The sequence below is a fragment of the Rhinoderma darwinii genome, chromosome 2 (assembly GCF_050947455.1).
Source record: "Rhinoderma darwinii isolate aRhiDar2 chromosome 2, aRhiDar2.hap1, whole genome shotgun sequence".
Classification (NCBI taxonomy): Eukaryota; Metazoa; Chordata; class Amphibia; order Anura; family Rhinodermatidae; genus Rhinoderma; species Rhinoderma darwinii.
In genome coordinates, this window is record NC_134688.1 from 246252494 (window position 1) to 246273170 (window position 20677).

The window sequence follows — 20677 nt, forward strand, 5'->3', positions numbered from 1 at the left end:
TCCCCCATAAAAAATAAAATAAATGTTAATCAATAAGTCCTATGTACCCCAAAATAGTACTAATGAAAACTACACCTTGCTCTGCAAAAATCAAGCCCACGGGGACGTGGTCTCAGCATGTGAGAAAGAAGGACGCAGAGCTTCGGAGCTCCCGCCAACTGTGATTACTAACGAGATATTCAACTTACCAACAACTTGCAAGAGCCTGCTTTGTCGAGCTATGCCCCAAGGGAAGTCCCTCAAGTCTTCTGAAAAGGTTACCCCGGCATCTTCGCTTTCACGCTTCTTGCGGCCACGCATTTCACAAAGACAGGAGGAATCCATCATGGCGGCCACTGCACCCAGCTCGTCTTCGCAGCGGCAGGCTGCAGTCTCTCCTCACCGCTCAGGCGTTCTATCAGGTGCGTCTACACCCTCGGATCCACTAGTCACTCCGGCTTCTAGCCCTGGTTCTGGGGGATTACCTATTATGGCTAAGTGGTCACCTGGCCCTATTTCACCGGCCTCCATGGACGAGACTCCATTGACTAGACTAGACCTGTCTGAGGCCCTTATACATCTTCCGACCAGAAGTTTTTTTTCATAACATGTTGGACAGAATGGAGGAAATGCAACGCACATGTTTGGAGGTGGTGAATCGTACGGTGGAACAAATGTGTTCTCGTGTCTCGGCCATAGGGCAGCAGACATCTTCTCATGGAGACAGGCTGGACAGGTGAGACTCAACTTCTTTCTCATCAGTCGTTGTTACAATCTTTGGCCCTAGAACATGACGACTTAGAGAATAGAAATAGGCGCAATAATGTACGTATACGGGGCTTACCAGAAGCAAAGGAGGGAGACAATCTCCGAGCCATGGTGACGGAAATGTTTGACAAAATTTTAGGGGAGCCACCGGACAACCACATCGAGTTGGACAGAGTTCATAGAGCATTGGGTCTCATGTCACAAGACCCGGATAGACCTCGGGACTTTGTATGCAGAATTTATTATTTCACTGTAAAGGAACACTTAATGAGCAAGATGCGTAACATGGGTAACTTGGAATTTAGAGGTGCTGACATCCATATTCTCCCTGATCTTTCGGCTTGTACATTACTAATGAGACACATGATGTGTCCATTGCTGGACATAATCAGAGAGGCTGAAGCGACCTATATGTGGGGATTTCCATTTATCTCATTGTTAAGAAGCAAGGGGCTGTGCGCACGGTACCTTCTCCACAAGATTTGCCTGTTCTTTTTACCTTTCTTGATGTTCCACCGAGTGACATTCCAGACTGGATTGCTGCCTCCCTGAACCAACGCCCGTCTAGAAGAAGACAGAACTGTCCTATGGATCTAATGCAGCCTAGACAGCAACGTCTCAGACCTGCGAGGCAACAACTTCCATAGAAGAGACACTTCTTTGTTTAACTTTCTGGATTTGCATGTGTTCATGATCATATCTGGGAACTGACCTCATGTCCATATTGGTTATTCCTCACAGTATGCTATTTTAATGATTACTGTATGTGAACTCATTAGTTGGATGATCTTGACTTGTATGGGGTACGTCTTATGGGGCAGCTTACAATTTTTGTAATTGCAAAAGTGTCAGACTCATCTCACTTACAGAGGGTATTAGAGTTATTTGCAAACTAATGGTGGGATGTTTATTGGTTCTTTTTCCTGACCTTACATGATGTCATATTCTTATGTGAGAGGTGACCACATGTTCAAGCCAGTTGTCTCTCAAAAATGCGCTATTTATTTGGTTTATTAGTTGCTGATAAGAGGTCACAAGTTAAATGTCAATGGTTTATATTGTGCACATTTTGATGGGCAACTTGGGATTCTTGTACTTGCGGTGTTTTGGACTTGTCCCATTTACAAAGGGTGTTTGGGCTATGTGTGAACCATTGCAGGGACGCTTACTGGTTCAATTTTCTGTCTTTATAGGCAGTTATTCCATATTAGGGTATGTTCACACGGCCTATTTACGGACGTAAATCGGGCGTTTTTGCCCCGAATTACGCCCGAAAATAGCGCCTCAATAGCGCTGACAAACATCTGCCCATTGAAAGCAATGGGCAGACGTTTGTCTGTTCACACGAGGCGTATATTTACGCGCCGCTGTCAAATGACGGCGCGTAAATAGACGCCCGCGTAGAAGAAGTGACCTGTCACTTCTTTGGCCGTAATTAGAGCCGTTATTCATTGACTCCAATGAATAGCAGCGCTAAATACGGCCGTAATTGACGCGGCGTTCAAGCGCCTGCACATGCCGGTACGGCTGAAATTACGGGGATGTTTTCAGGCTGAAACATCCCCGTAATTTCAGCCGTTACGGACCCCCGCCGTGTGAACATACCCTTAGAGGGTTGGCCTCATGTTCATGTCAGTGGGCTCTTCCAGTGTATTTCTGGACGTGGCTTACTGGTGGCTACTATAACGTCATTCGTTTATTGTCCAATGCCTATATTGGGCTCATTTTGTTAGACGGCCTATGCACTTACAAAAGAGTGGTAGAGTTAATGTGGGGGGTTTAACTATGGGTGGTAAGTAATTTAAAGTTGCCGCCTATGCAGACGATTTATTATTTTTTGTGTCCTCTCCATGTATCTCTATTCCCAACCTAATGGAGGAATTTCAGAAATATGGCGCTTTGTCCTATTGTAAAATTAACTTCCAGAAGTCGGAGGCGATGACACTAAATGTTCCACATGAACAGGAGAGTCCCTTAACTTTTTCGGTGGACACGTGGCTCGATCAAATATCGAGGCATCCAATTACCGAGTTGTATAGACCAGACATTTAAAATCAACTTTCTACCTCTGCTGCAATCGGTGAAGCGTGATTTGGCTCGATCGACGAGAGGGACTTTTTCTTGGTTTGGACGGGTGGGGATTCTTGAGATGAATGTTTTGCCTCGTATGTTATACCCGATGCAGGCCTTGCCAATATAGATACCATCTTCTTTCTTTAGAACCATGTACCAATGCTTTACTTCCTTTGTTTGGGCCAATAAACATCCCAGACTGCAGAGTAAGCTTCTTGTTCTTGTTAAGAAGCGTGGTGGGATTAGAACACTATTATCATGCAGTTCATTTGACTAGAATAGTGGATTGGTGCAGACATGAGCCCTTTAAGGCCTGGATAAAGGTGTAACAGGGTTTTACGAACATTCCATCGAAGTGTTTGCATTGGATAGCTCTGGCTCATTGGAGGCCTCTGACTGATCATCCCACTATATGTCCGACTTTGCAGGTGTTTAGAGCCTTACAGAGGCGAGATGGGATATCACCTCCACATTCACCTCTCACGCCGGTCCTGGGCAACCCGGCATTTGGCCCGGGCCTGACTGATCAGACATTTAAGGTTTGGTTAACTGAGGGACATTTCAGGGTTGGTCGCTTCTATAGGAACGACAAATGGTTAAGTGGGAGGGAGCTTTCAATGCATGAGGTTCTACCTGTGGCTTCCCAGTGGCAGACTCTACAACTAACTCATTACTTGTCTTGCCTTCCTGTGCCCGCTACGTATACATTAACTCCTTTTGAATGATTGTGTTCTCAAAAAGGCCACGTGAAACGCACATTATCTAATATTTATAGTGTACTACTCACACTTGCTGAGGACTTCACACCTCCATATGTTACGAAATGGGAAAGGGATCTTCAGATTTCACTAACTGGAGAACAAAAGGAAAAGATCATGATCCTTTCTCATAAAGCATCTATCAGTAATGCAAATCAAGAAACGAACGTTAAAATTTTATCTCGGTGGTACAGAGTCCCGCATGTTCTGCATAAAATGTTCCCTGATGTTTCTCCCCTTTGTTGGAGGTGTGGCATACTTTTTGGAGCTGTGATAAACTTAGAAATTTTTGGTCTGAGATTCAAGATATCATTCCTGAGATTACTGGGTGTTCATTGAGGGATGATCCAGCTTGGATCATTCTGCATCACCATAGCATGCCTATAGAGAAATATAGGAAGTCGTTGATGCAACATCTGTTGAACGCAGCAAAGGCCTGTATTCCGGCCTGTTGGAGATCCTCTGAACCCCCATCTATTCGACAATGGCTTGAGCGTGTTCATGAAATTCGGGGGATGAAGGAATTACTTCACCCCACACCTGAACGTTCAGTACAATTTCAGAAAACCCTGGTTTATTGGTTCTCTTTCTGTGACTCAGGCAGTTGTCAGAGGCTTTTGGGTGCGTCTGCTGGAGATGGATCTGCAGGTGTTTAGGATCTTGATGCTTTGGGGCGCTGTTGGGGGAGGGTGGGAGGTTTTTTTTAAATTATTATTGTGTCTTTCTCTTCTTTTTTCTTCTTCTTCTATCTCTATGGTCTATTCTTTTCTGGACTAGTTCTTTACCTTCAGTTAGTGGGGGTATAGGTCACGTGGATGTATGCTAATAGGTGTGTGTTCATATTTTTCTCTCCTGAATCCTGAGTATATGGTATTTACACAAGATGGCTGTATTTGACTAACTGCATTATACTGTTGTCAAAAATTCTTGTGTGTTCTGACATGAGAGGAATGTATTGTGTTCCTATCCCCAACTTTTTCTTTTGTATCCTTACTTTTTCTTTGTAAAAATCAATAAAAATGTGAAATACAAAAAAAAAATCAAGCCCACATACGGCCATTGACGGAAAAATAAAAAAGTTATAGCTCTTGGAATGCGGTGATGCTAAAACAAGTACATTTTTTCTAAAATGGTTTTTATTGTGCAAATGTAGGAAAACATATTAAACCTTGATATGATTGGTATCTTCGTAATCGTGCCGACCCATAGAAAAAAGGTAATGTTATTTATGCTGCATAGAAAATGTCGTAAATTTATAACGTGAAAATCAATGCTAGAATAGTTGCTTATTTTCAATTCTCTCCTAAAGTAAAGGTAATAAAAGTTAAACTATATATTATATGCATCCTAAAGGGATGCAATTGAAAAATACATCTCGTCCCGCAAAAAAACAAGCCCTTATACAGCTATGTCGATGGAATAATAAAAAAGTTACGGGTCTTAGAATGCGACCGTGAGAAAACAAAAAATAATCCTTGGTCATTAACGTGCAAAATGGCCTGGTCATTAAGGGGTTAAAGGACAGGTATTTTTTATGTGTTTTAATTTATGGGCCTATTTTTTCTAACTATTTTCTTATGTTCCCTAATGTAACTGCATTTATTCATATATTTGTACTTCTGTGGGGGCAGCCAACTTTATTAGCCTCTGTGTATGTGTCTCATGCACAGGTGCTATATGTCGCACCCAGGGCATAGGAAAGTAGAGATGGGAGCCAACCCTATCTCCTATGCTGGAGCCGTTCTAGCTCTGAACTGTGCATTCTCTGTTGCATGTGCAGTTCACAGGGACCCACGGCGATCCCCACTTCTAGGGGGAAGACGAGCGCCATTTTATGGAAGAGCGGCAGCCACTGCAGTCATCGAAGGAGTTGTCTGTCAATTGAAATGAATTGCCAGGCCCTGCCTGCTGTGAATGCAGGAGCGCCCGCCAATTCATTTGAACTGCCGCCTCCTCTTGCCCCCCCACCGTTACCTAACTCTTCAATGTGACTGTTAGTAACCCCAGTCACATGGCTAATACAGCGACTCTCCTGTCACTTTAGGAGTCCCTGCATTAGCATTTTCTGGTGCACCGGACCTCCCAGATGCGCCAGAATTATTAAAGCCGATAAATATTTCCGCCGGATCTCTAGGTCCTGTGCGCCACAATAGAAACTATAGTTCATTGACTTCTAGTTTCTATTTCAGTGCAGAGGAAAAGACAGAAGACTGTTGTAGGTGAATATAATTATTACAATTTTTCAGGCTGGTTATGTTTTGTTCCGCTAGACCATTTAGACGTCGTAGAGTTGTTGGACTACATCGATGATCTACATTTTTTTAAAATAAAATGGTCAGAGGGTTGTGTGGGGTTTTTATTTCAATTTAAAAAAAATTGTTTTTTATGTCTGTGTTTTTTTTTAATACCTGAGGGTATGTTCACACGGCCTATTTTCGACGGTTTTTCGGGCCATAAACGCCCAAAAAATGGCCCAAAAATCGGAAGCAGAACACTTCCAAACATCTGCCCATTGATTTCAATGAGAAAAACATCATTCTGTTCTGATGGGCCGTTTAATTACGCGGCCGTTTTGAAAAACGGGCGCGTAAAAAATGGCCGCGAAAAAGAAGTGCAGGTCACTTCTTGGGGCGGTTTTGGAGCCATTTTTCATTGACTATAGAAAACAGCTCTAAAAACGGCCGTAAAAAACGGAGTGAAATCACGAGTGGCTTAAAAAATGTCTGAAAATCAGGAGCTGTTTTCCCTTGAAAACAGCTCTGTATTTTCAGACGTTTTTTGCTAAGCGTGTGAACATACCCTAACTGCAGAAGTCATACATTGCATTTTAATTGGAAGAGAATTGTAGTAAGGCTCTGTTCACATCTGCGTTGTGGTCCCGTTCTGACGTTCCGTCAGAGATTTCCATCAGAACGGGACCCTAAGCAGACACAAACTGACACCAGAGGTTTCCGTTTCCATCACCAGTGAATTTCAATGGTGACTGATCCGATGCCCGTGGTTTCCGTTTGTCTCTTTTGTGCACCGGATCCGTCGTTTTGATGGAAACGGAAATCTCTGGTTTCCATCGGTGTCTGCTCAGGTTCTGACGGACAGCTCAGACGGAACGTCAGAACGGGACCCCAACGCAGATGTGAACAGTCACATATTTTTAGAAAATATATAAATTACAAAACTCTTCATCACAATCTTCTTTTGCAATATTAATATAATTATAAATATAATAAAAATCCTGGTGGTGGTGGTGGTGCCTTCTGAAATAGACGTCACACAAGAAAATGGCGACAGCACACTGTGAACACTAATGCCACGTAAGCCACCAAATATAAATAAATATGTATTACTGTTAAATCTACTCACAATAGGGAGGTTTTTAGCGCACATTTTGATCAAATTGTGTGAGTTTAATTAGTGATTTTAGTTGATTTTAATTAGTTGAATGCTGGTTCCTACCATCCCCAAGAATATGTAGGTTTAGTCCCAGTTCTTGGTGTATGTGCAGAGTAGGTTCCCACCTCAAGAGGTCATATTGTCGTGGCAGGTGGGCTTACACAATTTGATCAAAATGTGTGCGGAGAACCTCCCTATTGTAAGTAGATTTAGTAGTAATGCATATTTATTTATATTTATTGGCTTAGGTGGCATTAGTGTTTGCAGTGTGCCATCACCATTTTCTTGTGAGCTGTATAAATTTGCAGTCACAGGTGTTCTTGCACCTGTATAGACATTTTGTTTCATTTTGTTGTAATGCACTTTTGTGTTGTTTCTGAAATAGATGTGACGTCACTCATTGTTTGCATGTATATATAATTGCTGCTACTACAACTACCACAAAGTACTAGTAAAATGTACTTATTCTTTAGCGTCAAGCTTAGGAAACAGATAGTGTACTTTTTAGTAGGGACTATCTGACTCTGAATCTTCTTCTTTATAAGTCTTGTAGTCAGAATAATCAGCGCACTCTCAGAAGTGCCAAAAAAAAAAAAAGTTTTGTAAAAGACAGTGGCAGTGGACAGGATAGTATAAAAGGAACACTCAATGCCAAGTCATCCACCAGTAAGAATGTGGGTGGCTGCAGCGCAAGTAACAGCAACACTGTCAGCACTAGCCATCCACCCAGTTGCAGCAGGCCACAGTTGTCTGTTGCCTCTGGTAGTCGTATTATTAAGGAGGAAGTGGCTGACATTGTAGATTTGGATGGCTTCCTCATTATCTCAGTCACAGCAGAATGTTGTTACCTCTGACAACGTGAGCACCAGTGTTTAGCGCAATTCTTCTTCTTTCAAAAATTTTTGTGGCCCAATAGAAGTATTTCTTTTCCGTCATCTCTGTCTTCACTGACCCTAGTGGGGCATCTTTTCTCATAAGAGACAGCACCCCTAGTGCTAAGGAAGGTAGTGTTCCTGTTGATGAGTTGTATAAGAGCAGTCAGAGTTTAGACTGCAAGGGTGAGCAGGATTAGGTAGAGGACATAATTGAAACGCATAGTAGTGTTGGTGGTGGTACTTGTAGCCATGGTAGTGGTAGTAGTGACACTGGTAGCTTTGGTTTTAGGGGCACTGGTAGCCATGGTGGTGGTAGTGGCACTCAGGGCAAATATAGAGGTGTGGGCATCTTTTTTTTTTTTTTAATCAAGTAATTTTTTTTTTTCATTTTCAACAAAAACACAACATTTGCGTCACAGTGACGCAACATAGATACACCCCCCACCCCCCTTCTTCCAAAGTATGCTTGTTCATGTATACATAATGATCAATACCGAAATCAGTGTCAAATATACAGAATACCATATACATATCCAGGAAATATGCACATACCATTTAACATAATCCCCCCAAGATTGACCAGATTCCTCTAAGCAGCGTCTATTATCCTCCCAACTACCTTACACTAGACTGCATCCCAGCTGCAACCCCCGCTGATGTACTCAGGCCCCTACTTTCCACCCATGGAGACCATATTTTATCGAAGACCTGTTTAAAATTTCTAGCCGTGTATACATATCTAGCCATGCGTGTCAACCACGTGACTTTGTTACAAAATTCCGATGTGGGCATCGTTAATGTGGGAATGTTTCTCCACATCACCGGCCAACAAAACCATTGCAGTGTGCATGTTCTGCAGTCATGTAGGAACTACGGATCTCCTTCAGCACACGATAATACATCACCTACTCATGTGGAAATATCACATTGGCCATCCTCCGCCTCCCTGTCATCATTTTAGTAACAAGGCCACATCCCCAAGTACTACATTTTCATCATCACCGTCAACATCATCATTTACTTCTTCTCCAGCTTCTCTTCCTTCTCCTCCTCCATTACGCAATGTCTGGGCAGGAAACAGCAATACGCACCCAGTAATGTGCTTGTGTGCCAACTGAACTCCCATCTTGCCAAGTTGCTGGTGGTGCAGCCGTCGCCATACCACTTAGTGGATTCCACTGCTTTTAGGCAAGTGATTGTGTGCTCTCAGCCTCGATGGGGGATACCTAGCGGGGATTGCGCATGGTGTAAGGCAAGGCTTAAAAAACATTTTTCAGCGCACTTTTTCAGCCGCAGGAGTTATTTCTCTTTAAAATACTTGAAAGGTGGGTGGTATGTTTATATTGGAACAAACGCTTACACAGATGAAAAAAGGGATGAAGGAAGAACAACTTCCACATCTTACTCACTGCCCTATAGCTGTTGGGGACGCTGCTGCTGATAAACCTGCCCTGCACAGTGTAAACATACCAAATATGAAATTGCTTCCATAAAAGGGATAATTTTTGGGGGGCGTTCTTTTAAAAAAACCATTGCTTCTTCAGATTCCACTACGTGTGAATATACACCAGCAAGTATCTGCCCCTGAAAAGGGAACATTTTTTTACCACTTTTTATTTTAAAAAGCATAAAATATCAGACTAAATACCAGCACTGCATAGCCAGGACCGCCATCAGGGGCCGATCAGAAAAATTGAAAAAATGGCCCACCGCCGCAAATCACCACTGCCTATTGCTGCTGTATATACTTTGGAGAAAGGAATAGACCCCATTACATTGCAGGGCACGTTCCTATCTCCAAACTACTCTCAAAGCCCTGACTTTGGCCAGACTCAGGTCGTTGTGTGCAGTGGCGCATACAAGTTGCTGATGCAGGTAACATGGCTTTGTATGCGCCACACAATGTCCTGATAGCCAGCATCAGTAGCTTGAGGTACCTGTAAGTTAAGCGGCAAGAGGAGAAGGGAGCGGTAAGTACATAGCTGTATGATCTTGGGTTTGAAATTTTATTGGGGAGTCTGGTCTGGGTTCTGAATTAATTTAGTGGTCTGGTTTGGGGTTTGAATTTATTTAGGGGTCTAGTCAGGGGTTATAATTATTAAAAGGGTATGATTAGGTGTATGATTCAATTTAAGGGTCTTGTTGGGGGAGTGAATTAATTTACGGGTCTGGTGTCTGAATTTATTTAGGGGTGTGGTCAATGGTCTCAATTAATTTAAGAGTTTGGTCCGGATTCTCAATTAAGGCAGGTCGGGGGTTTGAATTTATTTTAGCATTTGGTCTGTGGTCTGAATTAATTTGGGCATTTGATCTGTGGTCTATGCAAGTGACCTGGGTGTTGCGTGTGAGAAGAAGGCAGAGACTTTGTCAAGACTTCGTGCTGCGAAGAGGCTGCAGGAGCCAGAAGCAGCAGCCAGTACTGCATCTTGGTAAGTGACAGGCAATAGCTGGAATGCAATGATTGATTTTTATGTTGCACCCTTTGCACACTTACTGTCTTCCCCTTGGCCCCACACAGAGCTCCGCCACAGAATCCCTTTTAGATTGTGTTTCCCCCCGGCCCCCTCCCGCCTCTGCCACTTTCCGTTCCCAAACAATTTCCTTTCTAACACAGAGACCTGCCACCTAGACTCTCCCACTTGCCACCTGACAAAGCCTCTGCCCACCTTTTGTATCCACCCTGCCCCTCCACAGAGCCCCTGCCAGTTTAAATCTCACAGAGAGGAGCTAGATGGATGAAAATAAAGGGTTGATAAGAATAAAACATTACAAAAAGCAAAAATAACAACTTTAAATTTGCTTTACCTGAGCTTATAAATGAAAATGTAAAAAAAGCATGAAATAAGACTAACTATAAGGAAATCTGAAATTCCCTGAAGACATGTGAATTATTATCAGATCACTTCTGCTCATAGAGTGCGCAATTAGGGAATTTGTAGTTAAAGCGTACCTCCAATTATATTGACATTATTTCAAAAATGATTATAGTGCAGGAGTGTGCACAATAATCACTTTTCTAAATAACTTTTATTGGCGATTTTGCTTCTAACTATAGAAGGGACTGTGTATAGTCCGTGCTGCCGGCGACTCATAACTCTGCAGTAGGAGACAAGACGTGCTGCTTATCTCCTAGGCTCCTGTCTCTATAATGACTGCCAGCGCTGCAGGATCACTTCTCATTCTACAGCACTGGTGGCGGCTCTGGATACGCGAGCCATGTAGACGAGCAGGACGCTGTCTCCTACTGTAGAGTTATGGGCTGCCGACAGCACAGACTATACACAGTCCGTGCTGTAGTTAGAAGCACATTCGCTAATACAATTTATTTAGAAATTTATTACTTTGAACTATCCTGCACTATATTAGATTTTCTAAATAATTCAGTATAATTTGAGTTACCTTTTAATATTTAGGGTTCTTTGTTTAGGATCTTCATCTTTTGGCCACAGTGGAGAGTGGTTTTTAAGAGCGTCTCTAACTCTGGAGGACCTATTCTGTCCTGCTTTACACAGACAACTGATTGATTTAAATAAGCACGGTGTAATGCTTCATTCCCCTTGTGGTGGTGCTGCAGGGAAAGTGAACACTTACTGACAGATTTCACCAAAGAGAACAGCTGATCGCTGGGAGTCCTAACATGGGGACACTTTCTGATCTGCTTATTGTCACAAGGGCTCCTTATAACAAGTAGGGATTATCCAAAGCGGACAAACTCTTTAAGTGGTTCCCTGATGTAATTTTTGAAGTTGGTTAAGAGGTGTTTTAATTATGTAACGAACCAACACACATGCGATTAATTCTAAAGGTATTTAAGAATATACTAGAAAGGTTTACTGTGTGTAGAAGGCAAGTAAAGTATGCAGTAGTTCTATGATGGACAGCTTACCTTGCTAAATCTTTGTTTTGTCCACAAAGCAGCAGGATGTTTTCAGTATTGATATACAAGGCCCAGCATGGGAAGCATGCTAGTGTCAGGATAAGGATCGCTCTCTGGACAATAATTCCGATAAACTTGTAGTTTCTTCCACCATAAATCTTGTTTTAAAATGGGAGTGCAATATACCATGCATTAATATGTGCCATATTTAATGAGAATCTGGTACCCATTGTTGCATCTTTCACTCTTATCCCTGCATTCCCATCTCACAAGTCCCCAGATGCAATGGGAGAAAACGCAACATCCAGTGTAAAAAGTATTCTTTACTGTCAAATCGTTAGGGTTAAATCAATTACATTTGCATATATCACCACAAGACACTTTTATGTGAAGAATATTTGAATGCGTAATTTAAACATAAGGCACTTTTATGTGGGGACGGTGTGACGTATTCTTGCATATTATGGTGGTATTATTTAGGTACTGTATGACAGTATAATTCTTTGCACTGTATGGCTATAATATTTTAGCACCGTAGAGGAGTAGGTGTAGGAATGCGGTAATGTATTTGTAGGGTCTGGCTAAAGTGAATTTAAACTTCAAAAATTTCCTCTTCATTTGGTCCATTTTACCACCATATGACTAAGATGTCTCTAGAAATTTTTCATATATATTGCCAACAATGAACACCAGTTCCCCCCACCCCCCCTGAAGCAACAAAACAGCAAAGTAGCAGACGTGTTACCAAACAGCACTGTTCTATTATAGTAAATGATTAAAAAATATATATTTTTTTGTATAGGTTTGTACACACTAGTCATTAACCTTTGTTTTTCTCTAAAAGAAAAAAAAAATGTAAAGGCTCTGATCTACACTACCGTTCAAAAGTTTAGGGTCACTTAGAAATTTCCTTATTTTTGAAAGAAAAGCACAGTTTTTTTTCAATGAAGATAACATTAAATTAATCAGAAATACACTCTATACATTGTTAATGTGCTAAATTACTATTCTAGCTGCAAACGTCTGGTTTTTAATGCAATATCTACATAGGTGTATAGAGGCCCATTTCCAGCAACCATCACTCCAGTGTTCTAATGGTACATTGTGTTTGCTAACTGTGTTAGAAGGCTAATGGATGATTAGAAAACACTTGAAAACCCTTGTGCAATTATGTTAGCACCACTGTAAACAGTTTTGCTGTTTAGAGGAGCTATAAAACTGACCTTCCTTTGAGCTAGTTGAGAATCTGGAGCATTACATTTGTGGGTTCGATTAAACTCTCAAAATGGCTAGAAAAAGAGAGCTTTCATGTGAAACTCGACAGTCTATTCTTGTTCTTAGAAATGAAGGCTATTCCATGCGAGAAATTGCCAAGAAACTGAAGATTTCCTACAACGGTGTGTACTACTCCCTTCAGAGGACAGCACAAACAGGCTCTAACCACAGTAGAAAGAGAAGTGGGAGGCCCCGCTGCACAACTGAGCAACAAGACAAGTACATTAGAGTCTCTAGTTTGAGAAATAGACGCCTCATAGGTCCTCAACTGGCAGCTTCATTAAATAGTACCCGCAAAACGCCAGTGTCAACGTCTACAGTGAAGAGGCGACTCCGAGATGCTGGCCTTCAGGGCAGAGTGGCAAAGAAAAAGCCATATCTGAGACTGGCTAAAAAAAGGAAAAGATTAATATGGGCAAAAGCACACAGACATTGGACAGAGGAAGATTGGAAAAAAGTGTTATGGACAGACGAATCGAAATTTGAGGTGCTTGGATCACACAGAAGAACATTTGTGAGACGCAAAACAACTGAAAAGATGCTGGAAGAGTGCCTGACGCCATCTGTCAAGCATGGTGGAGGTAATGTGATGGTCTGGGGTTGCTTTGGTGCTGGTAAAGTGGGAGATTTGTACAAGGTAAAAGTGATTTTGAATAAGAAAGGCTATCACTCCATTTGGCAATGCCATGCCATACTCTGTGGACAGCGCTTGATTGGAGCCAATTTCATCCTACAACAGGACAATGACCCAAAGCATACCTCCAAATTATGCAAGAACTATTTAGGGAAGAAGCAGGCAGCTGGTATTCTATCTGTAATGGAGTGGCCAGCGCAGTCACCAGATCTCAACCCCATAGAGCTGTTGTGGGAGCAGCTTGACCGTATGGTACGCAAGAAGTGCCCATCAAGCCAATTCAACTTGTGGGTGAAATTTCTCCCGATTACCTCAGCAAATTAACAGCTGGAATGCCAAAGGTCTGCAATGCTGTAATTGCTGCAAATGGAGCATTCTTTGACGAAAGCAAAGTTTGAAGGAGAAAATTATTATTTCAAATAAAAATCATTATTTCTAACCTTGTCAATGTCTTGACTGTATTTTCTAGTCATTTTTCAACTCATTTGATAAATATAAGTGTGAGTTTTCATGGAAAACACAAAATTGTCTGGGTGACCCCAAACTTTTGAACGGTAGTGTATGTTTTATATCTCAAGGGATATCCCTTGAGATATAAAACACAGTGAATTTTTTGTTCTAAATTATAGGAAAAACTACAAGGAAACTAATATTTACAGTGAATCCAAAGGATCTGATCTATCAAAGATCAAATGATCTATTCAACTACATTGGAAAATACAGGTAAGAAAATGATTATTACATATGCTTTATTACCTGTGATAGGAGAGTATCGCATGCAGCATTTAATCCAATTCCTACTGCTAATCCCATCATTCCTGTGTACTGATGAAAGAAGAATCACAGTTATAGCCTTTGATGGCGGGCCATGCTTTAAAATATTTAATAGTATATCAAGAAATTCCTTTCTGACTATGGGAGAAATCAATGATCAAAACTTTACAAGCAATCAACTAAATAGGATGTAGTAATATTTTGTCTCAAAAGAAACACATCAGACCCCATTGCTAGGATGTAGTGTCAACAATGCTAAATTCTGAATGCACTGCGCATGCACAGACTAACGCCATATGGCTAGGTTATACATGTATACTCCTACTAATGCCTTGCCAACCATATAAACAGCTATCGGTAATACAGCTTTTAAAAAATGACGATCTTGCACAAATGTAGTATTACCAAGAGGCCGATGCATAGAGATACACTGGCGATTTTACTAGGATAGTCATTACTACTAATATTCTAGCTATATAACTTGGGATGTTGTCCACAGGCCCGGGATGTTATCTGCAATCCTGTTGTTAATTAATGGGCGATCATAAAAGTAACTCATATTATGGGAGGATCACCACACTCATCTATATGCATTTATCAAAGTACAGTTTGCCTAATATCCTTAAAAAAAGCACAATAGCACAACCATAAATATTTCAATGGGAAATACATGCATATATAGGGAGAATAGAGTTATTCTGCAAGTTGGAACAACACTGTTGAAACAGTTAATCAGCTGTTTTGAAGGGGGTGCAGCGCTCGTACGAGCGTTGCTTCCCCTTCATTTCCCTTACTTGTTCACACTGTGAATCACTGACACGTCAATGTCGGCGATTCACAGTGTGAGAAAATGACATGAATGAAGGGGAAGTATTGCTCGTACGAGCGCTGCACCCCCTTCAAAACAGCTGATTGACGGGGGTCCCGGTAGTGGGACCCCGACCCATCAGCTCCAGCAGACAGTAATATTAAACTTACCCGACTCTTCAGCCGCAGCGGAGGTCCTGACTCCATCCAGAGTCGGGATGTTGTGCGCAGCGTCGGAAAGAGGGGGTAAGTACTGTTAGTTACTATAGTAACAGGGCCCCAGTTACTATAGTAACTTTTCATTGATGTGGTGCAGGAGGCTGCGGGCCACCCTGGCTTCGGGGCCCTGTCGCAATTGCGACCGCTGCGAACCCTATAGGTACGCCACTGGGTATGGCTTATATAGGCAAAACAATCAATGAAGCGGAATCTCATATCAATAAACATAAGAACAGTATTAGAACAAGAGTTCAGGATTTACCAGTGCTTAAGCATTTAAGGTTTAGGATAATAGATCATGTTCTGGTACTCAGGAGAGGTGGTGATCGGAAACGTCTGTTTAAACAAAAAGTAGGTGGATGCACGAACTCAACAAAAGGGTTCCGCGTAGTATCAATTTAGAGTATAACTTGAACGTTTTCAATTTAAAATCCTCTTTGCGATATCCTAAATAGGTAAGTTAGTTAAATTTTAATTGGTAGATTGCACCCAAGGTGTTTGTTTTTTTTTAAAACAATATATTGATTTTCATGGTTCTGTTTTATATAATTATAGGATTTTAAGTTTTGAGTTTGGACATTTAGGGCATGTGCACACACAAAATTAAAAACGCTGTCTGATCATACCCTTACTAGCGATGTTGGCCTGAACTGAAACATTATAATACTCAATTGGCAAGAACATTTCATGTAATTTATTTATTTATTTATTTCTTCAATATGTGATATAAAACATAGTGGCACCAATCAGTGTTGATCATAATCATATATTATTCTATGGTGATGGTGGCTTAATGCCATTTAACACAGGCCAATTATCGGGCAACCGCTCGTTCATAGAACGCTAGTTGCCAATAATTGCCCTGTGTAAACAGGGCAGCGATCAACAGAGGAACATGCTAGTTTATCGGTTAATTGCATCGTTTTAAAAATGACAAATATTATTGTTGTCGTACTGTCAACATGATAATAATGTATGGGGACGAGCAATCGGAGTAACGAGCGCGCGTCCCCATACTAGCTCGTTGTGAAAGGAGCAAACGAGCGACGATCAATGGGCTGTCTCGTTCATTGGCGCTCGTTTACACGGCCCAGGATGTTTAGGACCTTTAGTATTGGCATGACACCCTTGCTGTCGATCTTGCTTCCCCAATGGGTAGCTGTCAAACAGCGTAACCTGTATTAGTCCATCCTGCCCAATTTCAGGTAACAGTGTGGGGAGCAGGTGGAGTTTAGCTTACTGGAGGCATCCGATGATATATCGAGATTCCCTGGTATGGAAATTCATGCCATTATGTGCCCTCCTCCCCAACAGCTGGTGGCTGCATGCTGGCTTGCAGTATAAATCTTCTCTCCCTTTGTATGCGTATATTTTCCACCGTAATATACATTGTTGTGCTATACTTTGATAAGTGCATGTAGATGAGTGATCCTCCCATAATAGGAGGTACCGGCAACACTAATCGCGCGTCAACTGCAGGATTGTGGCTAACATCCCGGGTTATATAGCTAGCATAATAGCAGTAATGACTCACCTAGCAAACTAGCCTGTGTAGGTCTGCGTATCGGCCTCTTGGTAATACTTCATTTGTCCGCGATGGTCATTTTTTTAAATATTGTATTACTCATAGCTGTTTATATGGTTGCCAAGGTATCAGTAGGAGTAAATATATATAACCTAGCTATACGGAGTTAGTCTGGGCATGCGCAGTGAATGCTGAAAACAGCATTGTTAACACTACACCCTGGCAACAGAGGAAGGTTAGCTTCTACCCAATAGGCTCGGCTTATACCGAGCATGCACAGTCTGTTTAAAAACGGAGCCCTTTATCTGTCTGTCTTTTTTTTAAATAAAATTCACTGTTATTAAGTTAAAGGGGTTGTCCACATTTAGCAAATTGATGTTATTTTGTGTACATAAAATTATGTAATTTTCTAATATACTTTCTGTATTAATTCCTTATGGTTTTCAAGATCTCTGCTTGTTGTTATTCAGTAGGAACATTCGCTGTTTACTTCCTGTAGATACACTTTTGCCCAGGGTCATGTGATGAACACACAGATGTTGGGTTCAATAGAAGACACAGCTCTGATACACATACTGTAATGAGCAGTGCACCTGTGTGTCCATCACATGACCATGGACAGAATTTTATCCAGTGGGAGTAAACAATGAATGTTACTACAGAATAACCACAAGCAGAAATCTTGAAAACTGTAAGGACTTAATACAGAAAGTATATTTGAAAGTTGTATGACATTTAATTATACAAAACATAACATTAATTTGCTGAAACCGTACAGCCTCTTTAATTTAAATGATCAAATTGCCCATATGGAATAGTAGGATACATTTTTTATAACTTAGAGGGTACACATATTGTAATTATATTTGTACTTTTGATTAAAAAAACAACTTTATTATCATCATGATTTATGTGATTAGTTGATAAATTGGTCAACCATTGGTTGACACACACATAAATATGGTGAATTTGTAACCTGTATCTGGTCTTGAGAAAGACCCAGCCACTGTAATGGATCAAAATGTTGCTTACTGTTGTACTATGTTTTTGGACACAATAAAAATGATATATTGAAAAGGTTGCTGTTTCCTGTACTACTCTTTTGGATCTTATATATGGTTTAAGATCGGTCGTGTCCTGGGATTTCTGAATCTGGCAGTCTTGTCTATCCTAATTTGTGACATATACTAGTCCATCTCAATGAATTAGAATATCATCAAAAAGTTTATTTATTTCAGAAATTCAATTCAAAAAGTGAAACTTCTCTAATATATATTTTGGAAAGTTTGTATTAAGCCTGATTTTTCATTGGTTTAAAAGCAGTCCATGTGACCGCTGCAGCCTGTGATTGGTCTGTGATTGGCTGCAGCGGTCACATGGGATGAAACGTAATCCCGGGAGGCTGGACTGGAGGAAGAAGCAGGAGTTCTGGGTAAGTTAACTTTTAATACTTTTAACGCCAGCCGTAGTCACTGTCCCGGGTGCTGCAAGAGTTACTGCCGATCAGTTAACTCTTTCAGCACCCTGGACAGTGACTATCCCCTGACGTCGCCTATAAACGCTCCCGTAATTACGGGTGCACACACGTAGCCACCTGTAATTACGGGAGCTAACATAGACTTAGGCCTCATACACACTTCCATCACCGTTTTCACGGCCGTTTTTCACGGATCCGCGTGTCCGTGATATGAACCGCGTACTTCCCGTGTGTACTCCGTGTTTCTGTTTCCGAGAGGAAACTGAAACCCGTTCACACTATGTACACGATATTGTGAGCACCGCACATGCTATTTCCTGTCCAGCGGTACTCACTGTCCAGGATGCTCAAAGAGTTACTGCCGATCAGTGCAGCCCCTTAACTCTTTCAGCACCCTGGACAGAGACTACGGCTGGACAGGGAATACCATGTGCGGCGCTCACAATATAGATTAATGCTTCATTAAAAAAAACCTGCAACAAAAAAAAAGTTACTACTTACCCAGAACTCCCTGCTTGCCTGCTTCTTCCTCAAGTCCGGCCTCCTGAGATGACATTTCAGAATATGTGACCGCTGCAGCTGTCAAATGGACTGCCGCGTCATCCAGGGAGGTCGGACTCGATGTCAGAAGAGGGACGCCTCACCAAGACAACGACCAGGGTATGTATGAACTTATTTTTCTTAATATCGCTGCGTTCCAGCACTGATCAGAAGCCTCTTCTCTCTATCAGTGCTGACAGAGAGAAGGGGCTGCCGATTAGTGCAGTATCTGTCTGTATGTGTACCTCTGCCCGCCCGGCCGTTGCTAAGCAACGGCTCCATCAGACACGGACGGCACAAGGATGCCTTCCGTGTGCCTTCAGTTTTTTTGACGGCCCCATTGACTTGCATGGGCCTCACGGTCACGGAATCTCGGACCAAAAGATGACATGTTCTACTTTTGTCGGAACGGAGCAACGGGACCATAAAAAAAAACTGAAGTGTGCATGGCCCCATTGAAATGACCATGTATGGTCAGGGTGCTAGCCGTCTGAAAAACGACTAGCACTCTGAAGAAAAAGACTGAAGTGCCTGCCCGTGCCGTAATTACGGCCTGAAATAGGACATGTTCTATATTTTTCAACGGCCCGGGCACCTTCCCGTAAGCAAACGGGAAGGTACCCGTGGCCAATAGAAGTCTATGGGCCCGTAGTTATGGGCCATAATTACGGCCCGTGATTACGGGCGTTTTTACGTTCGTGTGCATGAGGCCTAAATCTGTAATGAATTTATTGCTTCATTTCATTTCTTTTATGCTTAAAGAGGCTCTGTCACCAGATTTTGCAGCCCCTATCTGCTATTGCAGCAGATAGGCGCTGCAATGTAGATTACAGTAACGTTTTTATTTTTAAAAAACGATCATTTTTGGTCAAGTTATGACCATTTTCGTATTTATGCAAATGAGGCTTGCAAAAGTACAACTGGGCGTGTTGAAAAGTAAAAGTACAACTGGGCGTGTATTATGTGCGTACATCGGGGCGTGTTTACTACTTTTACTAGCTGGGCGTTGTGTATAGAAGTATCATCCACTTCTCTTCACAACGCCCAGCTTCTGGCAGTGCAGGACTGTGACGTCACTCACAGGTCCTGCATCGTGTCGGCACCAGAGGCTACACTTGATTCTGCAGCAGCATCAGCATTTGCAGGTAAGTCGATGTAGCTACATCGACTTACCTGCAAACGCCGATGCTGCTGCAGAATCATCTGTAGCCTCTGGTGTCGACACGATGCAGGACCTGTGAGTGACGTCACAGATCTGCACTGCCAGAAGCTGGGCGTTGTGAAGAGAAGTGGATGACACTTCTATACACAACGCCCAGCTAGTAAAAGTAGTAAACACGCCCCGATGTACGCACATAATACACGCCCAGTTGTACTTTTACTTTTCAACACGCCCAGTTGTACTTTTGCAAGCCTCATTTGCATAAATACGAAAATGGTCATAACTTGGCCAAAAATGCTCGTTTTTTAAAAATAAAAACGTTACTGTAATCTACATTGCAGCGCCTATCTGCTGCAATAGCAGATAGGGGTTGCAAAATCTGGTGACAGAGCCTCTTTAATAACATTATTTACACTCTCTTGCAATTAAATTCATTTTGAGAGGTAGCAATTAAATTCATACTGAGAGGTATTTAAATAGTGAGCTTTTACTCTATCTAAACCTATAGTCATTACACACCGAGTGATCTATTTCCCAAAAATTT

At 41.8% G+C, this 20677-nt stretch overlaps 1 protein-coding gene across 1 annotated transcript in view; it reads right to left on the reverse strand.

The window, feature by feature from the left end:
* LOC142741800 (multidrug and toxin extrusion protein 1-like) overlaps positions 1 to 20677 on the reverse strand; it is a 135138-nt gene that overhangs the window by 75417 nt on the left and 39044 nt on the right. The window contains exons 3-4 of the mRNA XM_075851132.1: positions 14386 to 14454; positions 11730 to 11878 (exon numbers count right to left, since the gene is read on the reverse strand). Coding sequence (XP_075707247.1) covers positions 11730 to 11878; positions 14386 to 14454 — 218 coding nt within the window. The remainder of the gene's footprint in view (positions 1 to 11729; positions 11879 to 14385; positions 14455 to 20677) is intronic.